Genomic DNA, 24,671 nt, shown 5'->3' with positions numbered 1-24,671 from the left:
CATTGGCCCTTGGCTGAAGTCTAGGGTACTCCCAAGTCAGTTTCTGGACTTTTCTTTGCCATGCAAACATTTTCATTTGGTAAAGTGGAAAAGATTTCACTGGCCAAAATCTCGCTGTGGGCTTCTTTGTTATTATCAGAAGGTTTAAGTGAAGTCCTCTTCTGGTTGCTAGCTTGCTCTTTGTTGACTAAACTTTTGTCTGTCTCTCTCTGTCTCTCTCTCTCACACAAAGTATTCATCCTGAAATCTATCTGATCCACCAGGAAGAAATATTCTGAAGACGGTTTCTGTTGTTGTTGTGTCTTTCGGCTTTTCCCGGTTACGGGTCGCCACAGCGGAACTCCAGTCAGCTAATGATTGGCAATAGATTTTTACGTGCCGAGTTGCCGGCCCTGTCGCACAACCTTCAACGAAGGTACACCCATTCACGCATATCTCCACACAGAAGATGCTCTAGGTGAGAATCGAACAGGACAACGTCTTACTGTGAGGCGATAACGCTACCGCAGCACCACCACCGCAGTCCTGAAGACAGTTTCTGTAACATCTTAAAATCTTACACCTGCCTCTCAATCTCCCTTATTCTGGAAATAAACTTGCTTGTTTTCTGCCTAGTGTACCGCAAATAATCATTTTCCACAAACACACTGACCCCAATTTTGTAATACTTTTCTCTTCTATCTTAGTTTTGTCAAGAGCAGCCCTTTGTACTGTCATAATTGTATCTTTACTAATGTAGGTCTTTGCTACTTCCTCATGGCCAGGTTTGAAATATACATACAATGTGTATTCTTGATTAACAAATCCTTCTCTGTATCTCTCTCTGTAACACCAGTCTAATTGCTTATATGTAGTTTTATAAAATTAAAGCAGTCTCTTATAGGTTCATAGGTTCATACTAGGCTATCTGCCCAGGGCATTTATAAGCCTAGCAAGAGTGTGTTTGGCTTTCGCCACCCATTTTAAATGAATTTTGCTATGCCCTTTTTCAAGGTTAGTAGTATATTGTGCCTCTGTCTAACAGTGACACAGAAGTGATACCCGGGGTAAACCTACTATCTCCCATCCACTCGTCAAGATTCCTCTTGAAGAGAGTCATTGAGGGACTCTGCCTAACCTGGACTGGGATTTTATTCCAGAGTGAATCTGTCCCTCCAGCATGTCCTATTTATTTCATTGCTGAGGTTCAAGTCTCTCGAGCGCGTAGCTCGATGGGAATTTGGATTTTCTGAGGTGCAGCATGTCCATTAATTCCGGGTTGGACATGGCTTTATACGTCAGGCACAGATCGCCTCTGAGCAGGCGGTAAGCCACTGAGTAGAGCTGGAGTTTCTTTAACCGGGCAGCATATGGCATCTGTTTGAGTCCTTTGATCCTCTTGGTGAGGTACTTTTGGGGTCTTTCCAGTTGCTGCAGGTGTGTCTGGTAAGGTACATCCCAAAAGGAGCATTGTACTCAATTATGGGCCTGATGAGTGATGAGTAAAGAGGCACGATGACCACCCCAGATCTAGATGTGAGTCCCTTCATGATTAGGTGGGCTATGTAAAATGTTTTTCTAACCACTTTGGCCACATGGTTGTCAAATGAGAGATTGCTATCAACTTGGGTCCCCAGGTCCCTAATTACTTCTTCCGTACTTAATGGATTACCACCTATGTGGTAATTTGTGGGCACTTTGTTTTTGCCAAAGGGGATAACTATATACTTTTTGGCGTTTAGCTTGAGGCCATGGCTCTGGCACCAGTTGTCTGTTTCTGTGAGACCCTTTTGTAGGATGCTTGTGTCGGCTGGAGAGTCGATTATGGCGCCCAGTTTGCAGTCATCTGCGAACTTGGTCAGCCACAGTCCTTCCGTGTTGGCCTGTACCTCCGAGAAATATATACTGAACAAGAGAGGTCCTAGGACTGAGCCTTGTGGGACGCCACTTGTAACTGGTTTGGAGTCTGACATGGCTGCAGCAATTCTAACCATGTGGGTTCTGTCCTTGAGCCAGTTTGCAACCCATCTAGTGACATAGGGGTTTATATTTAAGCTGGTGAGCTTATCTATAATGCCCAAGTGGGGTATTGTATCGAAGGCTTTTGCAAGGTCCAGGTAGGCTGTGTGGACTACCTTCCCCTTGTCAATGGCCTTGGTGATTGTTTCAAAGAAATCGACCAGGTTCAAGAAGCAGGATCTGCCCTTAACAAAGCCGAACTGGGTAGGATCCAGTGTCTGTAGGTCCCCAATATTTTTATTTATGAGGTCCATGATGATCCTTTCCATAGCTTTGCAGACCAAGCTAGTCAAGCTTATGGGGCGATAGTTTCCAGGATCCGTTGAGACACCACCTTTGTGGAGAGGGACCACTGTTGCTGTACGCCACTCTTTGGGTACATATCCTGTAGTAAGGCTGAGATTGAACAGTAGTTTTATGTTTGGGTTTAGTTCTTCTTGGAGTTCATGTAGGGCGCAGCCCGGGGCACCGTCTGGTCCCATTGATGCTGTGTTTTTTGCTTTGGAGAGGGCGGCTCTTACCTGAGCATCTGAGATGTCAGGGGGGCAGAACTCTGCTGGGATAGATATTTGCCCTTTTGGTGGGGAAGGGGGGGGGGAGTTTGCACTGAACCTGTCAGCTAGGATGTTGGCAATGTCTGTGGGTTCGGTGTATTTTTTGTCATTTTGGACTAATTCTGAGCATATCTGGGAATTCCCACCCAGGTTCCTAACATAACTAAAGAAAGCCTTGTGATTATCCTTAGTGTCCTGTTCAATTTTTCTCTCAAAGCTGGCCTTAGACGATTTTATGAGTGCCCGTAGTTTTTAGCTAATACTGATCAGAGATGCCTTCCCTTTTTGTAGCGTCCTCCTTCTATTTCTTCCATTTTCTTTGGTATATTAAAAAATAAAGACACAGCAAGCAGAAAAACAACTATATTTTTTACAGTAGCTCCTGTTGAGAAGCCTCATGTTAAAAGCAGTTTTTTTTTTCATGTCAGCCTCTTCTTTCTGTATTATCATCTTGTCTGAATAACTACTAAGGTGGTTCTGTTTTTTGTAACCTTTTGTCATTTGATTTAATATAACTCTCCAATGTCTCATTTGTGAGTGCATTTGATTTTCTTTTTGTAAATTACTGGGAATCATCCACTGTACTTAAGCTGTAATTTTAACATTTTTTTTTTGCTGAATAGCTGCATTGTTCTTCAGACAGAGATTTTTATTGTTATTTTCTAGCTGATTTTTGCTTAGTTTCTCCAAATTTCTTCTTTTTTTTGGCATCCAAGGCAGAGTTACCTACTAGCCAGTAACTGATTTATTCCCAAACCATTAACTTACAGTTGCTTTTTTAACAAGTTTCTCAATTTTTCCACTGGGAAAGCTCTAATCAACCTGCTACTCAGTGTGCAGTCATCCTGGAAGTCCGCTGTAGCAAAATAAAGTTGGTATTTTTGCTGCTGTACTGCTCACAGATAAACTGATATGGTGAGTACTCATCACATTTATCTCTAGTTGAACAGGAACTGTTGTACTGGACACTGGCAACTCAGATATTCAGGAGAGAATAATTCTGCATTCTTGTAGAGTTATAACAGGTGAAGACTTTTAATTTTGATTCATCTAATGCTTTTCCAAATTGACTTATTTTCATAAATACATTTTAAAAAGCATATAAGCTAAAGCATCATGAAATTGATTTGAGTTTAATATAAAGCTGTGATGTTCTTTTGTTTGCTGTTAGATCTGTGGCAGTCATGGATTCGGAAGATATCTCCGACTTGGAGCAAGTGGTGGTGGAAGAGTTGGGGATTTCCTTGGAGGAGCTACGGCAGTGGATTGACCAGGAAATGGAAAAATCTGACTTCGTGAAACAACGAAAAGCCCAGCTAATGGAACTGGAGACTTTAGTGGAACAGAAGGAAGCAGAAGTGGCTCGTGTGGACAGACTTTTTGACGATGCCTCTAAGTAAGCACCTTTAATGGTTTTGTACTTTTCCAGCTTCATATTGTTCTAGCATAGCATTTCTTAAATGGTGGAGTCCTGAGCTACTGTAAAAATGTTAAATGTTTAAAATATTAACTGTATAGCTTTTTTTGTGGTAGGGTCATTCTAAATGCAGAATGATAATATTCAGTGGATGTATGTTAGATTTCAAATTCACTAGTGAAAGAGTACAAAGCCAGATTATGGTTGTGTAAGTTGTGTCTGAATTTGATATATTTTTTGGGTGTTGAGAAGCTTGCAGTACTTTGCTAATGTTTACCAGAGATTCAAGAAGTGTGACTGTGTGAATCTGGGGATACATTCCATACCATTTACTACGGCTGGATATAGGATACCTGGGTGTGCATGGATGTGCATGTTTATCCCGTTGGCATCCATGTGTAGGGGTGTATAAGATCAAGTGAGTGTGTGCTCTGTTTGTGTAATTAGTAGTTGTCTTATTGTTAGTCTAACCAAGTAAAATAATACCTGGTTAAATGTAAAGCAGTTATGAGTTCCATTTTTGTTGTAACCACAGTGAAACCACCTAGGGTTGCTGGTGGTTTAAAGTAGCAGACCTTTGGTGATTAGTCTACCATCTTTTTGAAGCGTTATGTTTTTAACTTATCCCTACTCAATATGCTGCTGTTCAGTGTACCATCAAATGCAGAATGTTACTGTTTACTTAAGCAATAGTATGAGATGGTATTATTATTTCCATGATTAATTGTAGTGACGATTGCCTTCTGAATTCTAATAGTAAATTCTTTTCATCTTATTTCTCTGCATAACGTCTATGATCAGGTAGAATCTTCCACCTTGCAGAAATACTTTTTTCTACAGCGTCTTGTATATTGTCCCAGACATTAAAAAATTCTAGTTAAGAGTAAGCTAAAGTTGGAATGTGGAGTTCCAGACTAGTTTTCACACAGTTAGTAAATAAACTGCAGCAGCAGTGATTTTTTTAAGGTGATCTTGTATATGTAAAGAGCCTTCATGATATTCAGACAGTACTTTTTAGCCTGAATGGCTAAGCTTATTTAAGAACTGTTGAAACATGCAAGAGGTGCTTCTTAATTTTTATTGTCAAGAAGACATGCAAATAAAAATGTAGAATGGAATTTGTGTATCCCTGTAGTCTGGTGTTGGAACAGGGGGAGAGGATATTTACTCTTGACATATCAGGAAGTAGTATTGCATTCCAATACAGACCACAGTGTGCATCATTGCAGGCATCTATATAATGTCCTTTAAGCACATCTGGCAACTGTAGTCCATATCTGTAATCATTACAACACAAGTAAAAACTTGGCATGTATTTTGTTTAAGGAAGGTATAATAGATGCATGCACAGTATGCATTGAGTTCATTTGTTTGTTTTGTTGAATATTCCCAGCAATACTACCAGTAATTTTCTCAACACTGACTTAAATGGCGGTGCTAGCAAATGCTTCTCAAGTTTCTTCATTGTGTGCTGCACAAAGTCAAACTGAAAGACATAAACTTAAATTTGTAGTTAGCATACTACTGAAAAGCATTAATTCAGTTAAAACATTGAAATTAGAAAGCAGAGGACATAGTCAAACTTGTTTTAGATTACTTGCAAGCAGTGCCAGAGTAATTTTTATTTGTACAGTACTTGCAGTTTGGGTTCTTTGTACAGATCTGGCAGCGGTAATCTAGCCATTTATAAAGTAGTTATCTTCTTAATGTTTAAATCCGAATTGAAATAGTAAAAACATTGAAAAATCACTTTGGCAGCTTCTTTAAATGTAAAGAATGCATCTGATGTTGGTTTTCATTCTATCCTCAACCTGTGGGTTCAGGTCACTTGGCTGCTACCATAGCTCGTGGTAACCAAACACTCTTGAGCTTATCCCTTACCCACAATGCACCTTTCCCAGTTACCTCAGATCTCGTTTGCCACTTTGGGAGTTAGACGTGGTTACCAGTGCTCTCGAGCAAGATAAGTTAATTTTTTGATATTTTCTTTAAAACTTAAAAAAAATGTTAGTCGTTCTTCTTTATCCCTTTCTTATCCCGTCTCTAGTGACTGTTTTGAACCAAGTCACTATCTCTCTTCTGATTTAATACCTTTCTTTACATTTCTCGTACATCAAGAACTTCATGAATACTATTGATAGTATTCTTTTTCTTTTATACGTTGGTATAGCTTGCTAATTATCATTGTTGTTCATTCTTTTCTGTTTCCTTTTCATCTCTTTAAAAAAAAATGTTTTAAATAGATGTTCTTCGTGTTTCACTGTTGCAGTCATTACATTTGGGTAATCCTGCTGGCAGGTTGCCCTCAGTCGTCCTGAATTCCAAAGTCCTGGGTCCTGCGTCAGCTGTCGTCGTCCTTCCCTGACGTCAGGTCGTCTGGTATAAAAGAAGCAGCCGACACCATTTTCTTTAGTCTTTCTTGCCGTGCGGTGCCCGAAGCAGAAGCAGTTCACAAGTGCCGGTCGGCCGACTCCTGAGATTTTCGAGTTCGAATTTCAGATTCAAAGTCTTCTATAAAGCTAAGTACCCCGTTGGGGAAACTTTTTTCTTGCTCCAGAACCGATGTCAGAAAAAGTTAATAATTGTATTTCTTGTGGGAAGCAAATACCTCATAAGGACTTTCATTCTTACTGTATTCCTTGCCTAGGCCCCGATCATAACTTTCTGGGTTGTCGGTTTTGTGCTAGATTTAACCAACTCACTATTAAGCGTCAGTATGATTTTGCTTTGAACTGCTTTGGACGCAGGTTTAATTATCCAAAAATGTCGTCAGAAAGCCATCCGACTACCGGAGTTTACAAAAAAACGCAAAGAAAAAGAAAGACACCCGAGGCCCAAAACCGACGAAGCTTCTCCTAAGCCAGTCGCCGGTTCACTGGTTCTCACTGAGGTGCTTTCGCAGCCCCTGATGACCGCTACTTTAGAGTCGCAGGCCGCTACCGACTTCCACGTGAAGTCGGCCATGCCGCTGGAAACTCAAGGTATTGAAGCCTCGGACGCTAATCCTTCAGATGGGTCCGGAGCCGCTGAGTAGGCACCGGCTTCTGAGGGTGTATTCATATCCAAACATTTATACATTAAACCGACTTCAAAGGCAAAGACTAAAACACCTTCAAAGGCAAAGAAACAAACTCGAGCCTCGTGGACAGGCCTCCATGCCCAAAAAAACAGATGCTCATAATGGCCGAAGACTTGATTACCTTGATCAGGGGTTCTCATCCCCCTCCTGATAAGAGGCCTAGGCAAGAGACTGACTATGAATCTTCAGATCAGGTTTCCATTTCTTCTGATTCCTCTTCTAATTAGGAGTATTCTTTTCCCCCTATGAGAATTCTGATGCTGAAGAATCCATACCATCAGCTTCTCCTCCTGAGGACTAGTCCTTTGGGGAAACCTTACATACCATGAGGGAGCATTTCCACTGGGAGAGCCAAGATTTTTCAGAATCTAAAAAGAGGCTAAGGGATTTCCTGTTATTACCTCAGCACAAGCCTCTTGCCATCCCCCCTGTGTTAGACATTGTAGATGATGTGTTTTCGGAGTCTAGCCTTACCTCTGACTCCTTACCTCCAGCTGCTGTTAAGCCTGACAGATATTACAGGGTTTCTGACTCGCATAAATTCCTTTTAAAAAACCCTGCTGCAGACCCAGAAACTATTTCTCAGGGTCCCAAGGGAGTTGAGGCTTCCGCTGCAAAAAACCTTACCCCTTCTGATAGGGATTCTAGGGCACTAGACAGATGGGGAAAAAAGATTTACACATGTGCTACCTTGGCTGTAAGGGCCTTAAACTGTCAGTTTCATATGCTCAAATATCAGCAACATGTCATGGCATTGCTTAAACAGAAAATGTTGTTAAACTCTGAATGTGCAGAAAACAAGGAAATGCAGGATATATTGCATGCAGCTGAACAAGTTGGAAAGCATACTTTGCAATGTGGTTTTGATTCTTTAGAGGCCTCTTGCAGGGCCGCAGTTACAGGCTCTGTAATTAGAAGGCATGCTTGGTTAAAGGAACAAAATCTGCCTGATCTGTTAAAGTTAAATTATTAGATGCACCTTTACAGCATGATACTTTGTTTGGTGTTAAGGCAGAAGAGGTGTTAAAGAAAATGGAGGACAAGGCTAAATCTATGCAAACAGCCAAAGATTTCTTACAAGTACAGCCACCTAGGTTTAGTAGACACTGGCCAACAAAGAATTGGTCCTTTCCTGTCTCAGACAGACCTCAAAGGGGCAGACCCAGATGCCCTAGAGACAGATCCCAGGCGCAAGGTTCATACAGGTCAAAGCAGTGGGGTGCTTCTACCTCCAAAAGTGGAGAAGACAAATCACAACCTTACAGGAAACAGTCCCAATGACTTCCCCCTGCCTGCACAAGCACTTATTTCCTGGCAGCACCCTTAGGGGGAAAATTATTACTTTTTACTCAAAATTGGCACATTATAACCCAGGACAAGTGGGTTCTAAATATTGTCACAAGGCTACAAGTTCCTTTTCCATACCCTGCCAAAGGCAAACGGCTGGCCAGATCTGCCAAAAAATCAATGGGCAGAGGCACAAAAACAAGTCTCATCCTTCATGGACATGAGGGCAATTCAGCAAGTGCCATAGCAAGAGCGGGGGCAAGGATTTTACTCAAGACTGTTCTTGGTTCCCAGAAAGAACAAGGCCTGGAGGCCAATACTGGACCTATCGATTCTGAACACATACTTGGATATACCAAAATTCAGAATGTTGACTTTGTAGCAGCTGGGCAAGAACGCTTGACTTTGCAGCAGCTGGGCAAGAACGCTTGCCTTGTAACTTTAGACCTAAAAGAGACATACCTGCATGTCCCAATCAGACAAATATGCAGAAGATACCTCAGATTCAATGCTGGCTCAATGCATTACCAATTCTCTGCACTGCCCTTTGGCTTATCTACTGCGCCCAGGGTCTTTACAAAGTGCCTGGCACCAGTAATTGCATTCTGCAGACAGGAAAACAAATATATCCTTACTTGGACGACGGTTTAATTCAAGCAGAGAACAAGGACATCCTTTTACAGCATCTGGCGTTTGTGAAAAAACTTCTAACATGCCTAGGGTACACAGTCAACGAAAATAATTCAAAACTAGTACCCTCTCAAGAGATAATATTCCTGGGTGCAAGCTTAAATACAACTGCCCAGATGGCTTATCTCACGCCAGACAAACAAAGACAACTGACTACCTATTTCAAAATGTTAGCAACAAAGGCCCAGTTATCTGCAACATAAAATTCTGCAGGCTTTGGGCTTCATGGCATCCTGCATCCTATTAATTCCCTATGCAAGACTGCATATGAGGAAACTTCAGTGGTACCTAAAAAGTGTTTGGACTCAACATTGCCACAGCCTGGAAACCATAATTACTCTCATTCCCTGCCCTGCAACAGGAGTTTCGATGGTGGGCAAAGGCTTGTCACCAAAACGAGGGACAGCCATTCACATTACCCCAAGCCAGGCAGACACTAACAACGGATGCATCAGATTATGCCTGGTGCCCACATGACAGGAAGATGCATTCAGGGAACATGGACCTCAAACCAAATGCATCTACATATTTATCAAAAAGAGATGCTAGCTGTTCAAAATGCCCTGACAGCCTTCAAGGACCTACTTCATCCAGGACAACTACTGATAAAGACAGAAAACACCACGGTCATGTGGTACATAAGCAAGGGGGCACACATTCTTACCCCCTTTGCAGACTAGCTATGACTTTGTGGGACACAGCATTAACTTACCAAGTACATCTGCAGGCACAATTCCTGCCAGGAAGGAAAAATACTCTGGCAGACTAACAAAGCAGAGACCTCATGGATCCCCACGAGTGGAACAAGTCTTCAACATGATAACAAGGAAATGGGGATGCCCGGACATCGATCTATTTGCCTCCCCTCACAACTACCAACTAAAGAGATTCTCACAAGGACTTATCACAGACAAGCATGGAAAGTGGACGCCCTATCCTTCAGCTGGAAAAACCTATTAGTATATGCCTTTCCCCCGCTGCCTCTCCTCCCCCAAAGTACTCCTAAAGGTCAGACAGGGGAAGCCAAAGATGATACTGATTGCACCAGTCTGGCCCCGCCGGCACTGGTACCCAATATTAAGGAGCTTGTCTCAATGCCCAGCTTGGACCTTACCTAAAGTACCGCATCTACTATCCCAGCAAAACAATCTGATCCTGCACAGCCAGCTCAGAACTTTAAACCTGGCAGCATGATGAATAATTTAGTCATACAAAACACACTTCTCAGCAAAACTGTGATGGATGTCATTTTGGAAGCTAGAAGGCCTAGTACTAAAAATCTTATGCTGGAAAATGGAAGAGATTCTGTGCTTGGAACCAGGCACAAGGAACAGATATAGCTGTGCCAAATATTCCTCAGATTTTGCAATACTTAACTGAGATGCTGGACAAAGGCCTATCTTTCTCATCTATTAAAATACATGCCTCTGCCATTTCGGCTCATTACAATGTAGAGCCACCAATCTTTTCTCATCCCTTATTAAAACAGTACCTCAGAGGAGCCAAAAATTTAAGGCCTCCAAGGAGATCACCAATGCCTGCATGGGACCTCAACTACGTCTTGGAAAAACTCACCCTGCCTCCTTTTGAGCCAGCTGCTACTGCAGATATAAAGTTTTTATCTTGGAAAACAGCTCTGCTCTTAGCAATAACATCTGCAAGACGAGTTTCAGAGCTACAGGCACTCATGGCTGTTGAACCTTCTATCATTTTTTATCCGGACAGGGTCTCCCTGAGGACAAACCCAACATTTATGCCTAAAGTGGTGTCCAGTGTGGCTCTTAACCAAACCATTCATCTGCCAACTTTTTATCCAAATCCACAGAACAAGGGGGAAAAAATTCTGCATTCTATGGACATACAGACAGCTTAGATTCTACTTGGACAGAACCAAAGTTTTCAGAAAGACAGAGCAATTACTAGTGGCATATGCTGCAGGATCTCAAGGAAAGGCCATCTCAAAGCAGACTATTTCAAAGTGGATAGGCCACTGCATTCGTTTCTGCTACTTATACCATGGCAAGCCACTGCCTAAGGGCATTAGGCCACATTCCACCAGAGCTGCAGCCACTTCAGCAGCCTTTCTCAGGGGAGTACCGACCAAGGACATTTTAGAGGCTGCTACTTGGAGTTCAGTGCACACCTTTACAAAGCACTATCATCTGCCACTCTACTCTAAATCCAGGGCAGGCTTTGCCACTGCAGTTCTGCAGGCTCTCATAGCCGCTCCTAATGCTGTTTAGCTCCAGCCTCCCAACCATAGCTTTGGGAATCTACCCAAATGTAATGACTGCAACAATGAAACACGAAGAACAAAGTACAGTTGTGTACACTTACCATAAATGTAGATGTTCGAGTGTATTCACTGTTGCAGTCCAGGTTACAAACCCGCCATTCCCCCTTTTCTTCTGATGGAGCCTATCTTTCCTTCTCTGATTTATACAACCTGTGTGGTGTATTTGGTTATGCATGAAGGTAAAGTTTATATTGCTGCATGTAATTTTATATATAGATATAAATTCTGGCTATCTTTTTAGGGGGCACCTGACATCTGGAGCAAGAAAAACTAAAGAAAATGGCGTTGGCTGCTTCTTTTATACCCCTGATGAACTGACGTTAGGGAAGGGGTGACTACAGCTGACGCAGGACCCAGGACTTTGGAATTCAGGCCGACTGAGGGCAACCTGCCAGCAGGATTACCCAAATGTAATGACTGCAACAGTGAATACACTCTAACATCTACATTTATGGTAAGTGTACACAACTGTACTTTATTTTTTTTTACCTGTTTTCTGTTACATCTGCCTGTTGGTGCATGAGTGCTTGTGTATGTGTGAGTGACAGAGAAAGGCCCAGGTTGGTTTAAATGCTGTGAGAAGTGTGGCCATAAAATACCCTGTTCTGACTCTCACTCTTTGCATGTACTGTTTTGACTTCCCCCATCTTGAGGACTGTTTTATCTGCCATTCCTGTAGTCACAAAGCTCTTGTTAAGAGAAAAAATAAATTGATATTACAGGATTCGATGGAAATTCTTCTTCCCAGAACAACTTATTCACCTTCCATTGATCTCTTTCCAGAGAGACTTCTATCGCCATTCTTGGAATGACCCAAATCACCTTCTGTGGTGTCAGCCCGTTCCTCTAAAAGTCTAACCGAAGATGATATGGAGAGACTGGTGAGAAAAATCATTTGGGTGCAATGTATGACAGGATCCACCACGGTTCCTACCCCAACTGGTCAAGGATTCCATTCTTGAGCTACTCCCCCTTTACTTTCCTCCTCTAGTTTCACTTGAAGGCTTGGAGACTATGGTTCCTATCTACCTGTTGCCATATGCTTTGGAATAGAAGATATCTCTATCTTCAGAACTGATTATTGCTCTGAGGTCTTCGGTTCAGTCAAAACCGGAGACCTCCAGGGCCGTATCTGTCCTGTTGGTTCCAGTTGACTAGAGTCAACTTCTATGTTTTCGGATCCTTCTCTACACCTCGAAGCTTCGGCACTGATCAGCTCAGCTCTGGCTTCTGCTGTGAGAAGGATCTCTTCAGAAGGAGAGGTGACCTCAGCTCCCAGACTCACCCTTTTGGATCCAGGTCCCTCCCTTCTCTGGGTGGATCAGTGTTCCAAGCTATGGAGAGGGCTATTACTGTAGCAGTCAGTCATCCCCTTCCTTCTTGGAACACACATCCCTGTCATGCCTACATTCAGAGTATCAACCATTGCCTCCACAAGGACAGCGAGTACCAAACCTCAGGAGTCGTAAAACGGAATACCCTCTTCTTCTAATACTTACCCAGATCATCAACTGAGGAGGTCCTTCAGAAAAAGTGGTGCAAGAGGAAGCACTAGGATTCCCCAAAGAAATCTATCACAGAAGACATGGACTTCAGTGAGGGCAAAGGATCCCCAAGATCACCTCCTGTTGTCTCCTTTGGAGACATCCTAGAAATCTTAAAACACAGAGGTGATTGGAAGTCCAGCAGTCCTTCATCTGAGGAGTTGGTGTACCTGCAGGCTTTTGGTACCCGCCCATCTGCCTTCTGGGTAACTCCAGCCACTGATGAGCTCATTATGTTGATCTCTCGGTGGACATAGAAGGCCTCTGACACCATTGAACCCACTCCTCAGAGACCTGACAGAATTATCACTGGCCTGGAGGATAAACTGTTCTGTTGAAAAGGTTTGCCTGTTGATGCCATGGTTGTAATGGCAGCAACAAAAAAGGAATTAGCTGAGGAAAGTGCCTTTATCCATCCACCCAGCAAAGAGTCTTGGGTGATGGATAGGTTTGGGAAACTGGTTTATGCTTCAACTATCTTGGCTTTATGGTCTTTGAGTTTCTTGGCATACATCAATAGACTGCAGAGGGATCTGATTAAGGAGCTTTCAGATACCCTTTCACTATTCATCTCTGAAGAGGTTCAGGAGTCTGTAGCCTGTCAGTTGGCTATCCTACAGTCCATATCTAACTCGTCCACGAGGCTCATTTCTCATGCAGCCGAAGGGAGGATAAGAACATCGGGTTCAGGTGTTGCCATAAGGAGCCATACCTGGATGCGCTCTTTTGATTTTGCGGAGCCCTTCAAGTCTTCATTCGTCAATTCTCCCTTTGACGGCACATCCTTGCTTGGCTCTAAAATTAAAGAAACTTTGTCCAGGTGTGAGAAAGCTGGAAAGACCTTGTCTGCATGGGCATACGGTTTTCCACTCCTCAAAGATTCTTTTCAAGGAATCAGCAAAGTAATGGAAATATGTGGTTCAAAAAGTCCCAAGGGTCCTTTCAAGACACACATGGAGGTGGTTCCCCCAGGGGCAGTGGGGGGAACTTCAATGGTAGACACTGCCTTCATGGCAGAGGAGGCCCGCAAAACCAAGGATACAAAGATTATTTCTTTGATAAACGCGTTCAGCGCTCCTGAAAGGAGGCCCCGATAGTCTTCCTGTGGATGCAGTCTGGGGTTTACTATCCCTGCACAAGAGAGCTTCGCTAGAAATAACATCCGATACCTAGGTGCAGTGGAGATGTCCCACCTGATCAGAGGGAACAAGCAGTACTACACATTCAAGAACTGCTAGAAAAAAGTCATCCAAGTAGTCCCACGAGACCAGAGAAAATCCAGGAACAACTTGAGATTCTTTTTAGTGCCAAAAGAAGACAGGGGACTGGAGACCAATTTTGGATCTCAGTGTTTTGAACAAGTCAGTTTAGCAAAGTTCCTGATGGTCATGCTTCAGTCCATTCTTCCATTTTTGGAACAGGATGACTGGATGTGTTTAGTAGACCTTCAGGATAAGTACTGTCATATAAAGATGAACAGGCGATCCAGAAGGTCTCTCCATTTCTGGCTGGGAGCTGGTCACTATCATTTCAGGGTTCTGCCCTTTGGTCTCACAACAGCCCCCATGGTGTTCACCAACTGCATGGCAGTAGTAGCAGCTCACTTGAGACTGCTGGGATTCCGGGTGTTTCTATACTTAGAAGACTGGCTCATTGCCACTCCAACCAGGCATCAGTTGTTAAGAGGCAAGAGAGCAGGATGTTCATCGTGCATACAGCTGCAGTAATAACATATGGGTTCTCTGCTGTCAGGCGGTCCCTCGGTCGGCCGAATTCCAAAGTCTTGGTCCGGCGTCGGTTGTTGTCGCTTCTTTTCCTGACGTCAGAGAGGCAGGAGTATATAAGACACAGCCGACGCCATTTTCTTCAGTCTTTTTTGCCGCACGGTGCCCAAAGCAGAAGCAGTTCGCAAGTGCCGGTCGGCCAGCTCCTGAATTTACGAAAAATTTGGAAACCAAAGTCTTCATTAAAGCTAAGTACCCTGTTGGGGAAACTTTTCTTGCCTCAGACCGATGTCAGAAAAAGTTAATAATCGTATTTCTTGTGGGAAGCAAATACCACATAAGGATTTCCATTCCCTTTGAATACCTTGTTTAGGCCCAGACCACGACGTCTCGGGCTGTCGCTTTTGTGCTACTTTCAATAAACGCACTATCAAGCGTCGGGTGGAGTTCACCCAACATTTATTCGGTAAAGCATTTGATTATAAAATGTCATCGGAGACTCCGACTACCGTTTTGTCCAAAAAACGCAAGGACAAAGACCGGCACGCGAGGCCCGCGGTCTCCACAGACACCACGCCAAAACCGCCTACACGTGGTCCGGTTCTCAGCGAGACGCCTATGCAGTCCCTGACTACCGACGACACCTTCTTGGCGGGGTCTTCTGTACCCGAGACTGCAGGTACCTCGGCCCATACCCAGACTACAACCACCGAAGCCACTGTGAGCGTTGAGTCTCCTAATGTGGACAGGTCCACTTCCACCCATGGTGTCTTTAGACCCTCATCTTCCTTTTCCATTAAGGCCTTTACTAAGTCCAAATCAGCCAGGCATCCCAAGAGGCCTGTTACACAGGGCCCATCCACAAGCCCCATGCCTAAAAAACAGATGCTCAAAATGGCTGAGGATTTAATTACTCTCATCAGGGGTTCCCAACCCCCTCCTGACAAGAGGCCCAGAGTGGAGGAAGATTCTCCCTCTTCTGATCAGGGCTCCATTTTTTTCAGAACACTCTGATGTAGAAGAGCAATCTTACTCCCCTTTTGAAGATTCTGATGCAGAGCAATCCATTCCTTCTGTATCTCCCCCTGAGGATTATTCTTTTGGGGAAACCTTGCACACTTTGAGGGAACACTTCCATTAGGAAGGCCAAGACTTTTCTGACTCCAAGAAAAGACTGAGGGAATTTCTTTTGTTATCCCAACACAGACCTCTGGCGATACCTCCTGTTTTGGATGTACTTGATTATGTTTATTCGGAGGCTTGCCTTAACCCAGATTCCCTGCTTCCTGCCCCAGTCAAGCCTGATAGGTACTACAGAGTTCCTAACTCTCACCAATTTCTTTTCAAAAGCCATAATGCTGACCCTGAAACCATTTCTCAAGGCCCCAAGGGAATGAAGGCCTCTACTGCTAAGAATCCATTACCTTCCGAAAGAGAGTCAAGATCCTTAGAAAGGTGGGGAAAAAAGGTATATACCTCGGCCACCCTAGCCATGAGGGCCTTAAATTGTCAGTTTCATATGCTTAAATATCCGCAGTTTCTGTTATCACAATTAAAAAATAAAATGTCTCAACCTGAACAACCAGATTTGAAGGAGTTGCAGGATATGATGCATAGTGCAGAACAAGTGGGTAAACACACTTTACAATGTGGTTATGATGCCCTAGAGGCCTCAAGTAGAGCTGCAGTTACAGGATCAGTCATTCGTAGGCATGCATGGCTTAGGGAACAAATCTTGCCTGATCATGTGAAAGCTAAGTTACTAGATGCTCCTTTACAAAAGGATGTGCTATTTGGTTCTAATGCTGAGGCGATACTACGGAAAATGGAAGAAAAAGCCAAATCTGTGCAAACTGTCAAAGCTTTTCTACAGGTTCAACCACCACGTTTTAGCAGAAATTGGCCTTCTAAAAACTGGTCCTTTCCAGCCATGGACAGGCCCCAAAGAGGAAGATATAGGCGCACAAGGGGCAGGGGTCAATCACAAGGATCTTATAGAGGCAGGCAATGGCAAGCTCCAGCACCAAGAGGTGGTGAAAACGGTGCACAGCAATACAGGAAAGAAACCCAATGACTTCCTCCTTTCCATGCCAAGCAAGTTTCAGCTGGCAGCACCCTTGGGAGGAAAGCTGGCATTATTTGCAAGAAATTGGCATATGGTCACAACAGACAAATGGATCCTGGATGTTATAAACAGAGGCTACAGATTTCATTTTCACACTCTTCCAAAAATGAGAGGCATGCCAAACCTGCCACACAATCAAAGGGCAGAGGCACAACTACAAATTTCAAAGCTCATAGACATGAAAGCTATTCAAGAGGTACATACTCACGAACAAGGCCAAGGGTTTTATTCCAGGCTCTTTCTGGTACCAAGGAAAGGAACCGACTGGAGACCCATTTTGGACTTATCCATCCTAAACACATTCTTACTCGTACCAAAATTCAAGATGCTCACATTACAGCAGCTTCTTCCCATGCTTGTCAAGGGGTTTTGGCTGGTAACATTGGACCTCAAGGAGGCATACCTGCATGTCCCAATCAGACAGAGTTGCAGAAGATACCTCAGATTTCTTGCAGGTTCAATCCACTATCAATTCTCTGCATTGCCCTTTGGCTTATCTACTGCGCCCAGAGTATTCACGAAATGCCTGGCATCAGTAATTGCCTACTGCAGACTTCAAGGGATACAAATTTACCCTTATTTGGACGACTGCCTGATCCAAGCGGACAGCAAGCACATACTTTTGGAACATCTGGCTTATGCAACACGGTTACTGAATGCTCTGGGATACACAATCAACAAAGAGAAATCCAGGCTAACACCAGCTCAGAAAACAACTTTCCTGGGTGCCAACTTGGACACAAACACCCAGATGGCCTATCTTATGCCAGAAAAGCAGAGGCAACTAACTCAGTACTTCAAAATGCTAGCAAATTGTACCAGGCTTACTGCAAGGAAAATCCTGCAGGCTCTGGGCTCCATGGCATCTTGCATTCTTTTAATCCCATGTGCAAAGCTGCATATGAGGAAACTTCAGTGGTACCTAAAAAATCTATGGTCTCAGCACAGCCACAGTTTGGAAACCATAATACCAATAATTCCATGTTTGCAAAAGGAATTTCTATGGTGGGCTCAAGCATGTCAAACAAACACAGATCTCCCATTCTGCAAGCCTCAAGCAAATCAAGTCATCACAACAGACGCCTCAGATTACGCCTGGGGGGCGCACATGACAGGCAGGTGCATTCAGGGCAAATGGTCCCAAAAGGAAAAGCACCTTCACATCAATCGGAAAGAAATGCTAGCAGTAATAAATGCAATTACAGCTTTCAAGGACCTCCTGCATCCAGGACAATTATTGATAAGAACAGACAACACCACAGTTATGTGGTACATAAACAAACAAGGAGGAACACATTCATACCCCCCCGTGCAGACTAGCCATGACACTTTGGGACTTGGCTCTGGAATGGCAAATCGAACTGCAAGCACAGTACTTGCCAGGTTTGGAAAACACGCTGGCAAACAATCTAAGCAGAAATATGACAGATCCACACGAATGGAGATTACATCCTCAAGTGTTTACAGAGATAATCCAAGCGTGGGGGAGGCCAGACATAGATCTCTTCGCCTCCTACAGGAATCATCAATTGGAAAAGTTTTGTTCAAGGACCCCTCATCCAAAGGCCTGGAGAGTGGACGCCCTTTCATTCAGTTGGGCAGCATGGACAGTTTACGCTTTCCCACCTCTGCCTCTTCTGCCCAAGGTATTCTTGAAAGCAAGAACAGAGAGACCAAAGATGATACTGATTGCTCCAGACTGGCCAAGACAGCACTGATATCCACTCCTGAGGAGCCTAACACACACTCTTCCCTGGTCCCTACCCCTAATGCCTCTTCTGCTGACTCAGCACAACTACAAAACTCTTCACAGTCAGCTGAAAACTCAATCTCACTGCATGGAAAATTCCTTAACACCTCAACAGACCTTACTCCCTAAAGAGGTACAGGGTGTCATTTTGGAGGCCAGACTGCCATCTACTAGAAAGGCTTACTCAGCAAAATGGAAACGGTTTTGCTCTTGGAATGAGAAAAAAGGCCAGGACCCTACAAAACTAAATTTGCCACAGGTATTACAGTATCTAGCTGAGCTGCTGAACAGTGGACTTTCATTTTCCTCCATAACAATCCATGCCTCAGCCATTTCTGCAGAATTCAACACGGATCCACCCTTATTCTCTCACCCACTCTTAAGACAGTTCCTCAGAGGGGCTAAGAATATAAGACCACCAAGGAAACAACCAGTGCCAGCCTGGGATCTTAATTATATTCTAGAAAAATTAACATTGTCTCCCTTTGAACCAGCTGCCTCATCAGATTTGCAACATTTGTCCTGGAAAACAGCCTTCCTTCTGGCCATTACCTCAGCTCATAGGGTTTCGGAGCTACAAGCCCTCATGGCTGTGCAGCCCTTTCTCATCTTCCATCAGGACAGGGTTTCCCTTCATACCAACCCATCATTTATGCCTAAAGTGGTATCCAGGGTAGCTTTAAATCAAGCCGTACACTTGCCTACCTTTTACCCTAATCCTCAAAACAAAGGGGAAAGGCTGCTACACTCTTTAGACATCCATAGACAGCTACGTTATTATTTGGATAGAACAAAGCCTTTTAGGAAATCAGAACAACGTTTTGTGTCCTATGCTGTAGGAGCTCAAGGGAAGCCAGTGACCAAACAGACAGTTTCAAAATGGATAGGCCACTGCATACGGTTTTGTTACTCTATCATGGAAAATCTGTCCCTACGGGCATCAGATCCCACTCCACCAGGGCCACAGCTACCTCTACAGCCTTCCTCAGAGGAGTTCCTACCAAAGATATTTTGGAGGCAGCCACTTGGAGTTCTGTACATACCTTCACTAGGCACTACCACCTGCCTTTATATTCCAAAACCAGAGCAGGCTTTGCTACTGCGGTGTTGCAGGGCATTCTGGCTCATCCCAGTTTTACCTAGTGCCTACCACCCTGTGCGTAGCTTTGGGATTCTACCCATATGTTATTACTGCAGCTGTATGCACGATGAACATAGTACAGTTTTGTACCTACCATAAATGTAGATGTTCGAGTGCTAATACAGCTGCAGTACAGATTTCCCTCCCTCCTTCCCCTCTTGGTAAAGGTTTAGGACCTAACCCCACTTCATACAAACTGTTTGGGTTATCCTTCTATGGTATATTTGCTTGCAAACTACTGTTTTTTGATTACATTGCATTGCATGTATATAAATATAATTTATGTATTGCCTTCCTACTGGGGGCACCTGACATCTGGGGCAAGAAAGACTGAAGAAAATGGCGTTGGCTGTGTCTTATATACTCCTGCCTCTCTGACGTCAGGAAAAGAAGCGACAACAACCGACGCCAGACCAAGACTTTGGAATTCGGCCGACCGAGGGACCGCCTGACGGCAGAGAACCCATATGTTATTACTGCAGCTGTATTAGCACTCGAACATCTACATTTATGGTAGGTACAAAACTGTACTTTCTCCAGACATGTACCTACCTGGGATAACCATAAACTATGAAAAATCTCACCCTGAACCAACTCAGACCTTACAGTTCATAGGAGCTATCCTGAACACAAAGACAATAGCCTGTCTTCCCCCACTGAGACTACAGGAAATCAGATCACAAGTCATGAAGATAATCAACAGCAAGAAAGTGTCTGCACGCCTAATTCTACAGTCCCTGGGTTCCATGGCAGCAGGTATAACTCTAGTCCTCTTATCAAAATTTCACATGAGAATTTTACAATGCCTGCTTGCAACGCAATGGTCAGTACTGTACCAGCCAATGTCAACTTGAATTGCACTCACCAGCATTTGCAAGAGTGATCTCAGATGGTGGATTCAGTTGGATCAAATTCACCCCCTCTCAACCCAAGGCCACAGTGACCACGGACACTTCCCAGTTAGGGTGTGGGAGGGCATTATCTGGTGAACGATGTCCAAGGCACTTGGTCCCCCATAGAGGGCAACTTGCATGTCAGTGTCTTAGAGATGAGAGCAGTGCTTTTAGCATTGCAGGCCTTCCAGGATGCTCTCCCTTCAGGAACAAATGGGATTCAAATAGACATGTTAGCAATTTGGTACATCAGCAAGCAAGGAAGAACCAGGTCCTATCCCTTGTGTCAAGAAGCTGTTAGAGTGTCGCAGTGGGCGATCTCCTCCATCCGCTTTGTCTTAGCAATGCACATTCCATGAAGTCCAGTATAGCAGACAAACTGAGCAGATGCATACTCCTGCCTCATGAGTGGTTCCTCAATTCAAAAGAGAGAGAGAGAGAATATTCCGTCAATGGGGCCAGCCTTGTTGCGATCTTTTCACCTCTCCCCTAAACAAGTGCAGTAACTGCTTTTACCCTAATCCTCCCGCAGGGGGAATCACCAAGGGATACTCTTGTCCACAATTGGCCCTCCGGTCATCTTTATGCCTTTCCTTCATTTCCTCTAATTCAAAAGTTTCTACAGAAAGCAGTCAGGTTGAAGAGCAAGGTAATCCTCATTGCACCTTATTGGCCTTGACAGATTTGGTTCCCCTTCATTTGGCCTCATCTAATTCACTGACCTTGGATTCTGGACCTGGTTCCAGATCTCCTGTCCCATCTGACAGGCATGATCCACCCAGACATCTAGAACCTCAAGCTGACCGCTTGGCATCTCCAATTCCATTAATAGACCATCTCTGCTCTCTTCACCTGTCCGACACATACTTTTGGCTTCTCACAAACCATCTACCCATAAACTTTACAACAGTAAATGGAAAAGGTTTGTCTTTTGGGCACTTTAAAATAACGTTGACCATTTTTCACCACCTGTTCATAAATTTTTCGAATTTTTAGCCTCACTGTTGAGTGAAGAGGCTTCGTCTTCTACTATTAAAGTTAATTTAGCAGTTATATCCAGTTTTCGTATTGGATTTGAAGACTCGTCATTTGTTTCTTTTAAACTTTGTAAAGCTGTTTTGAGGTACTTTTCTGTTAAAGTCTCCTTACAAAGATCTAACCCATCCTTGGGATCTGAATTTGATGTTGGAAGCAGTCATACAGTTTCTTTTTAGACTGGCGGCAGATTGTGACCTTAAGTTTCTGTCGTGGAAAATTATTTTCTTAGTAGACATACCTTCTGCCAGAAGGATTTCAGAAATTCAAGCTTTGTGTTGTAAACTACCATATTTGATTTTTCATAAGAATAGGGCTGCGCTAAGGACCAACCCCTCTTTTCTACCAAAAGTTGTTTCAGAAGTCAGTATCAATCAAACTATTAAACTACCAGTTTTCTTCCCCAGATTTGCTAATAAAGGTGAATATTGCTTACACTTAGATGTTCATAGACAGTTATGGTTTTATCTTCACAGAACAAAAGATATCAGAAAGTCTGACCAGTTATTTTTCTGTTATTCAAATACAAAAGTAGGAAAACCTGTGAGCAAAGTGAAGGCTAAATGGCTAACAACAAATTGGGTATTGCTTTATCGAAGCATTTGAAAGCACATTAAACTAGAGCTGTAGTACTGTCTTCAAGTCTAAAGTTTCCATGGATATATTTGTGCAACAGCAGCCTGGGCTACTCCCCTTACCCTTCATTACTCATTACAAATTGGATCTGGTCTCCAGGGGGAAGAGCATCATTCGGTTCGTTGGTGTTTAGGAATATCCTTCCTTGAGTCTACCCAGGGTCTAATGTAGCTGGAGACACTGTCCCACAGGTGGAGGATAGAATGAAAATTTACAACATCAGATAAAGTAGTTCCTTCTGTGTTGTCCATTTTCATTCTTCCTCAACCCCCCAACCCCCTCATACCACTGGATTTCTGGAGGAACGGATGACTAGCGGATTATTGTCATTGGTATATAACTGTGGTTCCAGATATAGTTTCAATGAACACACATGCACACTCATACACACACCCAAAACAGTAAACAGTAAAATAACAACAACAGCAAAACACACAAAAAAACACGCAAGCAAAACAGTTAGTAACAGTAAAACAAGCACAAACACTTACCTCATTACCCCCCCAGTCACACAAAACACAACAACAGTCCCCGAGAAGCAGGAAGTAAAGTCCCCAACAAGTAAGCGCAATACAGCACACAGCAGCACATTATAATGCTGCACAGAAAATGTGGTCATGTGAGTAATAAAACAAAGGTACAGACAAAGCAGTGTCAGCAAGCATCAGGGTCACACACACACTATAACACACTACTGTGTGTCTGTGTACTAGTGTCATAGTGTCACAGCAGGTCGTCTGTAGTATAGGACAAACCAGATAACCTGCAACACTGCAACACCTGCAACAAACAGTACAGAGTGCAGTTGTGTGTGAGGACATGTTAACCTGGTAAAGCATGACACCTGGTACCTGGCAGTAGCAGTGGTAGGTAGTAGTAGCTGTCCGACTCCACAGCTGTACCATGACTCCTGCTGAAGACGCCACGCTGTCCCTGTTACAGGAGTAGTGTACAAGTACCCAGCCCAGCCCATGGAAGTAAAAAAGGGTGCAAGACAGAGACTCCTACCTCTAGTAACTAAGTACACTAAGCAGACACCAAAGCCCTTGGCTGGCATTGGCTGGCAACAGCAACAGGGAGTTAAAGCACAGTACACACTGTGCTCAGAAATCAGGGCATGGACTCTAAACAGAGTACAAGCATCGGCACAAATACAGCCCCAGGGATGTGTTAACTGCAGACATTGCAGACATAGGGGAGGAGACAGAGAGGCAGGCAGTGTGGAGCAGCTGTAGTACAGGACCATTGAGACAGACAGAGTACACCACGGTATAAGACAAGGAGGTGGTGGAACCGAGTATCTACTGTCTGGAAGGACTGTGTCCAGGTTCAGTAGTGTCCCATACCAAGCTCCACCGGCTGTGAGGACGCTAGTGGTGAAGAAATCGCACTGCCACACCACACCGGGCCCCCAGATGCACATGCATGCAGGGCTACATTATGAGGCAGCAGAACTGCAGCAGAGGGCAGTAACTGGTAATGAATTGCCAAGCTGCAGGAAGGGTGAGGGTGAAATCACTGCCACACCAGCACGGCCCAGATGCAACAATGGCACAAGTGGCTACATTGCGAGCAGAAGAACTGCAGAGGGGGCAGTAACTGGTAATGGTGCCAAGCTTGGTAATTGAGGTCGGATATGGATGGTACCGCTTCCTTGGTAGTACTTACTACAACACAGAACCTGACTGACCTGTGCAGGTCCGACTTTGTTCTTGTTTGTGGGGGTGGCTGAGGGTATGGCATCTGACCAGGATGCACTTTGTCACCCGCAGTATATCATGACTGACTTTGAGATCATCTGGCGACAGATCATCACCACCTCGCCCATCTCTATGTCCGCCGCACTGCTTTCTCCATTGCCATGCCGCAGCTGAGCAAGCGTTGGCATTCCTACCTTTGGATGATGTTGTCCCTGCATTTCTGGACATGTGTCTTTCCTTACCAGAATGTGCCCAGCCGATTGGTGTATTTCTAGACCATCATTATGTCAGTTTCAATGCATGTTTTTTGACTAACTTTTCCTTTTTTCCTTTGGTCTATCAGCAAACTCGATCTGAGGTAACTGTGATAGGTGTATTGTGGGTAAGGGATAAGCGCAAGAGTATTTTGGTTACCATGAGCTATGGTAGCAGCCGAGTTGGAACCAAACCCAAAGGTTGAGGAAGAATGAAAGTAGACAACACAGATGGAGTGGTATGGTGAGTACATAACTTCATTATTTCTTTTACCTGAAGAAGGTAAGTGGCAGACTATATCTTTTGCATATCTGCAAAACAAACCGCATCAGAACAAGTAGGTCTAAGGACTTACGTTTTGCTTACTACATAAACTGGGCATATTGGAGGGACAGGCATGTTATCTCTGAGAATTCCAGTTCTCTGAAATAGGCTTCCTATCCATGTGAAGCAGAACCCTTTCCTAACCCTTTTAAAGTGTAGCTTGTAACAATGGATGGAAAATCGGAAATTCACCTCTGATCTGGCACCTATGTCTGATTGGCAG

General features: G+C 43.8%; 1 protein-coding gene across 1 annotated transcript in view; it reads left to right on the top strand.

Moving 5' to 3' along the window:
- The window catches only part of SETDB1 (SET domain bifurcated histone lysine methyltransferase 1), a gene marked incomplete in the record, with an annotated part of 3,089,600 nt that overhangs the window by 228,522 nt on the left and 2,836,407 nt on the right, over positions 1–24,671 (top strand). Inside the window, 1 exon segment of the mRNA XM_044080041.1 lies at positions 3,724–3,948. Coding sequence (XP_043935976.1) covers positions 3,737–3,948 — 212 coding nt within the window.

The sequence above is a fragment of the Protopterus annectens genome, chromosome 8.part0, assembly GCF_019279795.1.
Source record: "Protopterus annectens isolate FY-2018-M chromosome 8.part0, PAN1.0, whole genome shotgun sequence".
In the NCBI taxonomy this organism is placed as follows: domain Eukaryota; kingdom Metazoa; phylum Chordata; order Ceratodontiformes; family Protopteridae; genus Protopterus; species Protopterus annectens.
This window is presented reverse-complemented; position numbering and strand designations above follow the sequence as displayed.